At 40.9% G+C, this 10,306-nt stretch overlaps 1 protein-coding gene and 1 pseudogene across 1 annotated transcript; one reads left to right on the forward strand and one right to left on the reverse strand.

Annotated features, from left to right (window-relative positions):
* Positions 1-3,516: 3,516 nt before the first annotated feature.
* Positions 3,517-7,133, forward strand: LOC115141857 (vacuolar protein sorting-associated protein 26B-like). Its single transcript, XM_029681146.2, has 6 exons — positions 3,517-4,298; positions 4,498-4,654; positions 4,955-5,119; positions 5,306-5,481; positions 5,573-5,715; positions 5,938-7,133. The coding sequence occupies exons 1-6, from the start codon at positions 4,076-4,078 to the stop codon at positions 6,073-6,075; spliced, it is 1,002 nt and encodes a 333-aa protein (XP_029537006.1). The 5' UTR covers positions 3,517-4,075; the 3' UTR covers positions 6,076-7,133.
* LOC135575059 (thymocyte nuclear protein 1-like) lies at positions 6,226-9,810 on the reverse strand (annotated as a pseudogene).
* Between the last annotated feature and the right edge of the window lie 496 nt (positions 9,811-10,306).

Below are 10,306 nucleotides of genomic sequence, written 5' to 3' on the forward strand. Positions count from 1 at the left end.
TCCCAAACCATCTCAATAGGGTTGAGGTCGGGTGATTTATGGAGGCCAGGTCATCTGATGCAGCACTCCATCACTTTCCTTACACAGCCTGGAGGTATGTTGGGTCATTGTCCTGTTGAAAAACAAATGATAGTGGGACTATGCGCACACCAGATGGGAAGGTTTATCGCTGCAGAATGCTGTGGTAGCCATGCTGGTTAAGTGTGCCTTGAATTCTAAATCCCTGACAGTGTCACCAGCAAAGCACCATCACACCTCCTCCATGTTTCACGGTGGGAACTACACATGCGGAGATCATCCGTTCACCTACTCTGTGTCTCACAAAGACATGGCGGTTGGAATCTAAAATCTGGACCCATCAGACCAAAGGACAGATTTCCACCGGTCTAATGTCCATTGTTCATGTTTCTTGGCCCAAGCAAGTCTCTTCTTATTATTGGTGTCCTTTAGTAGTGGTTTCTTTGCAGCAATTCGACCATGAAGGCCTGATTCACACAGTCTCCTCTGAGACAGTTGATGTTGAGACGTGTCTGTTACTTGAACTCTGTGAAGCATTTATTTGGGCTGCAATTTCTGAGTCTGGTAACTCTAATTAACTTATCCTCTGTAGCAAAGGCAACTCTGGGTCTTCCTTTCCTGTGGCGGTCCCCAGTTTCATCATAGCACTTGATAGTTTTTGCGACTGCACTTGAAAAAACTTTCGAAGTTCTTCAAATGTTCCGTATTGACTGACCTTCATGTCTTAAAGTAATGATGGACTGCCGTTTCTCTCTCTTTGCTTATTTGAGCTGTTCTTGCCATAATATGGACTTGATATATTACCAAATAGGGCTGTCTTCTGTATACCACCCCTACCGTGTCACAACACAACTGATTGGCTCAAATACATTAAGAAGGAAAGAAATTCCACAAATTAACTTTTAACAAGGCACACCTGTTAATTGAAATGTATTCTAGGTGACTACCTTATGAAGCTGGTTGAGAGAATGCCAAGAGTTTGCAAAGCTGCCATCAAGGCAAAGGGTGGCTACTTTGAAGAATCTCAAATATAAAATATATTTTGATTTGTTGAACACCACTTGGGTTACTACATGATTCTATATGTGTTATTTCTTATTTTTGATGTCTTCACTATTATTCTACAACGTAGAAAATAGCAAAAATAAAAACCCTGTAATGAGTAAGTGTCCAAAATTTCGACTGGTAATGTATATATACATACATACATACAGTTGAAGTCGGAAGTTTACATACACTTAGGTTGGAGTCATTAAAACTCGTATTTCAACCACTCCACAAATTTCTTGTTAACAAACTATAGTCTTGGCAAGTCGGTTCGGACATTTCTTTGTGCAAGTAATTTTTCCAACAATTGTTTACAGACAGATTATTTAACTTATAATTCACTGTATCACAATTCCAATGGGTCAGAAGTTTTCATACACTAAGTTGACTGTGCCTTTGAACAGCTTGGAAAATTCCAGAAAATGTTGTCATGGCTTTAGAAGCTTCTGATAGGCTAATTGACATCATTTGATTCAATTGGATGTGTACCCGTGGATGTATTTCAAGGCCTACCTTCAAACTCAGTGCCTCTTTGCTTGACATCATGGGAAAATCAAAAAAATCAGCCAAGACCTCAGAAAAGAATTGTAGACTTCCACTCGTCTTTTTCATCCATGGGAGGATGAACCATCTGTACAAACAATAGTATGCAAGTATAAACACCATGGGACCACGCAGCCGTCATACCGCTAAGGAAGGAGACGTGTTCTGTCTCCTAGAGATGAACGTACTTTGGTGCGAAAAGTGCAAATCCCAGAACAACAGCAAAGGACCTTGTGAAGATGCTGGAGGAAACAGGGTACAAAAGTATCTATATCCACAGTAAAGCGAGTCCTATATCGACATAACATGAAAGGCCGCTCAGCAAGGAAGAAGCCACTGCTCCAAAACCGACATTAAAAAAGCCAGACTAAGTTTTCCTACTGCACATGGGGACAAAGATCGTACTTTTTGATGAAAAGTCCTCTGGTCTGATGAAACAAAAATAGAACTGTTAGGCCATAATGACCATCGTTATGTTTGGAGGAAAAAGGGGGAGGCTTGCAAGCCGAAGAGCACCATCTCAACCGTGAAGCACAGGGGTGGCAGCATCATGTTGTGGGGGTGCTTTGCTGCAGGAGGGACTGGTGCACTTCACAAAATAGATGGCATCATGAGGTAGGACAACATCTCAAGACATCAGTCAGGAAGTTAAAGCTTAGTCGCAAATGGGTCTTCCAAATGGACATTGACCCCAAGCATACTTCCAAAGTTGTGGCAAAATGGCTTAAGGACAACTAAGTCAAGGTATTGGAGTGGCCATCACAAAGCCCCGACCTCAAGCCTACAGATAATTTGTGGGCAGAACTGAAAAAGCATGTGCGAGCAAGGAGGCCTACAAACCTGACTCAGTTACACCAGCTCTGTCAGGAGGAATGGGCCAAAATTCACCCAACATATTGTGGGAAGCTTGTGGAAGGCTATGTGATATGTTTGACCCAGGTTAAACAATTTAAAGGCAATGCTACCAAATACTAATTGAGTGTATGTAAACTTCTGACCCACTGGGAATGTGATGAAAGGAATAAAAGCTGAAATAAATAATTTGCTCTACTATTATTCTGACATTTCACATTCTTAAAATAAAGTGATGATCCTAACTGACCTAAGACAGGGAATTTTTACTAGGATTAAATGTCAGGAATTGTGAAAAACTGAGTTTAAATGTATTTGACTAAAATGTATGTACACTTTCGACTTCAACTGTACATACATACGTACAGATAATGAGTGGGGCATGTTTAAAAAGCTGATGAATCTTTTACATGCAGAGCCAAGGGGCACAATGAAACTGTCTGTTGTGCTTAAAAGCCAACTGACTTTATTCTCTGTGTTCAGAATAACAAAGAAATATATTACAGTTATACAGTATAATTCCATTATAATGCTGCAAGTTAAGATGTATTATTATGATTATATCAAGTGATTATGATTTTTTTCAGAGTGCCGTGTCTGTATAAGTGAACTTCTTTGCTTACTAATTACGTACTTTATGAATATTGGACATATTGTCTAGTTGTGACTCACAATTAACTGTATTTTCTTTATGAACACAATATACAATATTAATGGATATACAGGAAATACAACTTTTTTAGAAACAAATGTCTACACATACATGGTTTATCAGTAACAATATATAAGTATGAAACAATGTTTCAAATTGAAATTGTTAAAAATGACTTTTTGAAACATGGTTATTTTGTTAAACACTACTCAGGAACTGTTGTAAAATGTAAAATGTTCGTTGTAGTGCAAGTAATGGATACTGTTATGCTTACTTCATTTAGTCAATAAAGACACAAATAACATTAGTAACTGTATTTATTGTATTGTTGAGACTTTTTTATTTGCAAATGACTACAGAAGAGTTTAACTTTTATTTTGAAAAATAATGCAGTCAACCAGACAACCCCGGAAGTGCAACAACATAGGAAATGATCGCTTGCAATATTATGCTTTTTCAGGAAATATACAATTTAACGTGAATAACGTTCTAAAGGAAATCAAGACCCACTACATTGTTAATCGGTGTCTGAATGACGACGGATACATCTTGAGTTCGAGGGAAACGCTACATTCTTCAGTGTTTGTGGATATCACCATGCGACATGTTTTGTAGTATTTCGGCTATTTCATCGAAAGGGATATGAAGACATGGTGCTGTGTGTAAATGAATTCAATTGAATTTGAGAAGAAATATAAAGGTAAAATAACGCTAACATTTGCATATTTGTCCAGACCTCCCATCTGCATGTGCTGACTATAAGCAGAATTACTACGTTCTGTGATCATTGCTGGTAACAAACAAGTCGGTGTTGTTGCACTTTCCGTCATTTCGAATGAACGACAGAATTTACTTCAGTAAGAAATAGGTCACTGAAAGTGTCACCTAAATTGGTCTTAAAAGATCTGTTCAGATCCGATCAATCTTAACCGTGTTCATAAAACGGGCCAGAAAATAACAAGCATGAGTTTCTTCAGTTTTGGCCAAAGTGCAGAAATTGATGTAGTTCTGACTGATGCTGAGACGAGAAAGAAGGCTGAACATAAGACTGAAGATGGGAAGAAGGACAAATATTTCCTATTTTATGATGGGGAGACTGTGGCAGGAAAGGTCAACGTTACACTGAAGAACCCTGGGAAAAGACTGGAACATCAAGGCATCAAAATCGAATTTGTAGGCCAGATTGGTGAGTGTTCTTAGTTTAATGCAGTGATATCTATTCCAAATAAATCATAATAAATGCAATGTCGCTTTATGTTGGACTTTTTAGTTAACAACAGTTGTGTCTAATGTGCCAATAGGCCTAGATATATTATTCTATGAGAGAGTGATTATTTTGTGATGTCTTTGAATGTCTGACATGTGTACCTGTCCTTCCTTCACAGAGCTGTACTACGACAGAGGAAACCATCACGAGTTTGTCTCCCTGGTGAAAGATCTGGCAAGGCCTGGTGAGCTTACTCAGTCACAGACATTCGACTTTGAGTTCACCCATGTTGAGAAGCCCTATGAGTCCTACACAGGCCAGAATGTGAAGCTACGGTAAGGAAACATTCAGCCTGAACATTCTCTGCCAAAATAACTATTACTTTATGGCTCACTTTTTAACCCGAGATCCCCTTTGACCTGTCAGTCATGTGCCTAGCACTACATCCTCAGCAAGAGTAATGTTTGTGTGCTTCACATGCTCAATGTCTTGCATTACACACACACATCGTGATTAATGGTTATGATAATGCCCATCTTATTTTATAGCCTCAGGATGCCATGAGGATATGTTGTTGGATGACATCTGTTGAGATTACAGCAGATTTGCTCAGTGTCTGTTGGTTGTACTTGCAGGTATTTTCTGCGTGCTACGGTGAGCAGGAGACTGAATGACATCAGTAAAGAGATGGATATTGTAGTGCACACACTCAGCACGTACCCAGAGCTCAACTCATCAATAAAAATGGAAGTTGGGATCGAAGACTGTCTCCACATTGAGTTTGAGTACAACAAATCCAAGTAAGGCTGAAAGAGATACATTTTTTTTCAGTACCCTCAATTTTTTTTGTCAATTTACAAAATAACAAAATTCCACCTCTCCTAGTCACAGCAACATGCAGAAATCATTGTAGCTTAGAACCTTTCCTTTAACTATTTGTCTTTGCAGCAGAGCAGTCCTGTGACAATCCTTCCTGTCTTTCACAGGTACCACCTGAAAGACGTCATTGTGGGTAAGATCTACTTCCTGCTGGTGCGGATTAAAATCAAGCACATGGAGATTGACATCATCAAAAGGGAGACAACTGGCACCGGTCCTAGTGTATACCATGAAAATGACACCATCGCCAAATATGAGATCATGGATGGAGCTCCTGTCCGAGGTAAAGGATATAGTGAAGATTGTATGCTTTTGAAAATTGCAATACTCAAACTACCCATCAGGTCTAACTGGGTGTTTTAATTATGTTTAAGGAGAGTCAATTCCAATACGGTTGTTTCTGGCTGGCTATGAGATGACCCCTACCATGCGAGATATCAATAAGAAGTTCTCTGTGCGTTACTACCTTAATCTGGTGCTGATTGATGAGGAGGAGAGACGCTACTTCAAACAGCAGGTATAGAACAGTGGCTTCTGATGGGTAACTGTTAGCAGTGATCCCAGATGAAATTATGTGCCCTTAGAGGGAATTTATCAGGTGTCAGGTTCAACATGGTGTATCCATTGTTCACTGTGTTGCACATTATATACTGCATTCCTACCTAGCAGTAAATGTGTCCCTATGGAAATGCTTTAGTGATTAAGACAATGAGCTCATGACCACTTCCTTCTCAATCAGGAAATCACACTGTGGAGGAAAGGGGATGTGGTGAGGAAGAGCATGTCGAGCCAGGCCACCATCGGAGCCCAGCGGTTCGAGGGCTCAGTCAGTTCAGAGAGCGCCCTGGAGAAGGCGGCGAGGGAGGACAGCGCCTAAAGCTGCCTCCACTCATTCTCCTCACAGAAGACTGGCAGTGTCTGTGGAAAAGTAGTGGGGGCACCTGTCAGCTCACATGATCACTGATAAAGTAGTCCTCTGTTTATTAGGGCTGCTGAATAAAGGGATAAAGGAAGGATGAAGGGAAGTCTAGAGGTAAACACCTGAACAATGAAAAAGAAGCCTGCATGAGGCATTACAGGGGTCTAAAATCCCGCTGCAGGTCCATTCCATCCACACACATATCCGGTGACAGTTAAGCCGGCCACTTGTTTAGATCTCCCCCTGTGCGTGATACCCGAAAAATTGAATATTATACCCTGTCATCTTCAATTTATCAACTTTCTTTGTCACAAAATATATTTTTAGCTTTAGCTTTATATGAATGGATTCTAACTCCGTCTACAACACTGTATTGTCATAGGGAGTTAGTCATGAGTAACAGCGATGCATTTTGAAAACATTCCATACCCAGTCAAATGCATTCCTGACATTTTAATGTGGTGTCATAATGAAATCTGAAATTGTGTCTTTACACAGATAGGTATCTGTTGCTTCTCCACATACACATTATCCTCTGTCCTTGTGTAATGATTGCAGTGAGATCAATGGAAGGTTTCTACTGCATTGGAAGTGTCATCCAATTTCTTTGAGTGAGAGGGCTAGATAAAGTATTACTAACCTATTCATTTTAAAGTCCTGCAAATAAGAGCTATAGAACTCTCACCCTCTTATACCGTCATGTACAGTGAATAGCATACAGACGGTCACAATATGACCATTACATTCACATGCTTTACCTAAGCATTCCAATACTGTTAGGCGGGGATTTTAAGTGCTTGTATTTGAGGTCTGATATTAAGAAGTCTTCTGTATCGTCCATGTTAGACTTGAAATGTCGTGCCTAAGTGTATCTTGCAAATTAAATCCTGTTGCCTCAATACGTTTAACACACTTATTTTAGCCTGAAATGTTCCTGTATTTTTTTGTGCTCTGCAAATGACTAATTATAGCCCCTTCCCCAAAACTGAAATAAATTGATGCCATATGCATTGTTATCCACAGACTAATTTTGGTATAGAAATAAGTTGCTTGCACCTGATAAATATTTCAATGGACTGATGGAATGATTGATTACCTTGGAAATGAAAATGTTGCATGTTTAGACTGAAATTATCTCCTTTATAGACAGTGAAGGCAAACACATGAACTGTCTTAATATAAACATTTAATATTAGAAATGAACTCCAGGGTGTCTGACAAACAGAAACCTTGAGCCAATTTTCATTCAATACAAGCACAATGGTTAAATAGACAGTAAACATCATATTAGCAGCATCATCTTGTCCAAATCTTCACAGTGGGACTTTGTCCTCCAAACTCATTTTAATTTTGTTTAAATATATGATTTTACTTAGACAAAAGCTTTGTAAAATATGAGGTGGAGATTTGACAACCATATTACTCAGTGTCACTGATCTCCACGTACCACTGGTGAGGGGCTGCACAGACAGCCTGGCCCTGGTGAAGAGAGCCATGCCATTCAGGGGCCCGCCTTGTGCTGCAGGTGGGTCTTCTTCAACTCAGACAGAGGAATGAAGTACTTCAACATCCTCTCAAACTGGACACCAACCTGGCAGTCACACATGAAACAAGCCAGCAGAGTACTAGTACAGTCTAAATTGGATTGTGTTTTTAAAAAAGCCTGTTACATATCAGTGATGTATCTTGATCTCAAGCCATTTGGAACAGAAACAAATGTAAACATGAAATCATTCATACCATACTCCATCTGGGGTTGTCTGCCTTGCTGGGGGTGTCGTAATGGACATCTGTCTTGTCAAACTGACTGTGGTCTACATAGGACTCCTTTACAATCTGGAAAAGAGAAAGCAGGTGAGAGGCACCATACCTGAAACACAACCAACAGAAATAGGAACAGGTAGAGGCTCACCTTCATAACTCGCAGATATTCCAGGCTCCTTGCAGTTACTGTGCTAGAAGAATACTTGCTGCCTCGCTTTCATGTCTCGCATGAAGTTACAGGCCCGGTAGTTCCAAACAACATCCCAACAACCAGTTTGGTTGGGAAGAGTTTTCAAATCCTTGATCCCAAACTGGCATAGTAAATAAGCCTTAACAACCCATAGGGCAAGAGCCTATATCCTGTTTCTGTATATCATTAGGCAGCTTGATGTAAAAGTATACCCCCTAGACAGGATGCTAGTCTGCCGCAGGGCCTTACCCCCAATCAATTTCCTTAGTGCTGAAAGCCTAGCAGATCCATCAGGTCCCATTTGAGTCTTTGGTATAACTTGACTGGGGATTGAACCCCCAACCTTCCAATCTAAGGGTGGACACATTAACCACAAAGCCAGACATGGAATAGCCATAGATGACACCATCCTATTATTAAGGAGAACAGAATATCTTGACATTTTCAAAGCATCTCTCTGGCTCTGTGACAGTACTGTGGGTGTGGGTATAATTAGAACGTTTCAACAGGAGTCAGTGCCAAAAAGGCGGTGGCCCGTTCCTGTAGGTTCATGCTCTACAACATCCGCAGAGTACGACCCTGCCTCACACAGGAAGCGGCGCAGGTCCTAATCCAGGCACTTGTCATCTCCCGTCTGGATTACTGCAACTCGCTGTTGGCTGGGCTCCCTGCCTGTGCCATTAAACCCCTACAACTCATCCAGAACGCCGCAGCCCGTCTGGTGTTCAACCTTCCCAAGTTCTCTCACGTCACCCCGCTCCTCCGCTCCCTCCACTGGCTTCCAGTTGAAGCTCGCATCCGCTACAAGACCATGGTGCTTGCCTACGGAGCTGTGAGGGGAACGGCACCTCAGTACCTCCAGGCTCTGATCAGGCCCTACACCCAAACAAGGGCACTGCGTTCATCCACCTCTGGCCTGCTCGCCTCCCTACCACTGAGGAAGTACAGTTCCCGCTCAGCCCAGTCAAAACTGTTCGCTGCTCTGGCCCCCCAATGGTGGAACAAACTCCCTCACGACGCCAGGACAGCGGAGTCAATCACCACCTTCCGGAGACACCTGAAACCCCACCTCTTTAAGGAATACCTAGGATAGGATAAAGTAATCCCTCTCACCCCCCCCTCCCCCTGAAAAGATTTAGATGCACTACTGTTCCACTGGAGGTCATAAGGTGAATGCACCAATTTGTAAGTCGCTCTGGATAAGAGCGTCTGCTAAATGACTTAAATGTAAATGTAATGTAAAAACTTTGTAAAGTACAAGGTTGCCAAAAACAACACATACAAAGTAGATCAATTCACCTTGCTAACTAGCTGCTGAATAGACAACTCACCACGTAGCTTATTCTTAATGTTTGTCCATAGCCTACCAGAACGTTCCAATTATACCCACCTGTACTACGGTCATTCAGGTGATTTTTCTTCCTTCAAAGTCCTGTTTTCAAGTTTTCCCTGAGCCTTTCCTCTTCCCCCGGACTGCCTGACCAATCTCCAATAGGGAATCCTCACTGCGGGCACAATTTTTTGTCTCTTCGTCGTTGCCTGGTTAACAGTACATAAAATACATTAACTTATTAATAGCCATTCGACAATCAAATCATTGTGGTAGTAAAGTGATTGTGAAACAGTTTCAGGGACATTGAAAACCTTGCAATGTCATGTATTGTACATAAATGTGAATGCTTTTACTTACTGGATTGTAGTGTTCTTGTGGTTCCACGAGTTCTCATTTTATGTGGCATGTCTGAGAGATGACGAAATAGTGGTTGGCTTGGAAGAAATTGAACCTTTAAGTCCTATTCCAATGATGCCTAACCATTCTGTGTGCGTGACAGTAGGTGACATTTGATTTAAAGCAAATTAAGAACGTGTTTCATTAAATCAGTTAATTATGCAAAGGATTACATTGTTACTTACTGGTATGTTATAAACATGCGAATCGAAGTGGTCGCGTCATTAAACTCAGAACACTGCAAAAGGAAGGATGCTGAATAATGAATAACTCCCGCGCTAGTGACGTATGTTCAAGGCACTTGTAGAAACAGTTCGCTTAAGTTTGATTTCTCTGTTTAGGCCTCCTTAATGTCTATGGTTTAAGCAAGCAATTTAGCTTAGGGTATATTTCGGTGGTTAATGAAATTACGAGAAAAATGTGCCTTTTCCTGAAAAAATATCGAAGAAAACTAACCAGGATCTGCCCAATCTAAGAACTACACTTATCTTATGTTATGGAACTAC

Source organism: Oncorhynchus nerka, linkage group LG14, assembly GCF_034236695.1.
Source record: "Oncorhynchus nerka isolate Pitt River linkage group LG14, Oner_Uvic_2.0, whole genome shotgun sequence".
NCBI classification, from domain to species: Eukaryota; Metazoa; Chordata; class Actinopteri; order Salmoniformes; family Salmonidae; genus Oncorhynchus; species Oncorhynchus nerka.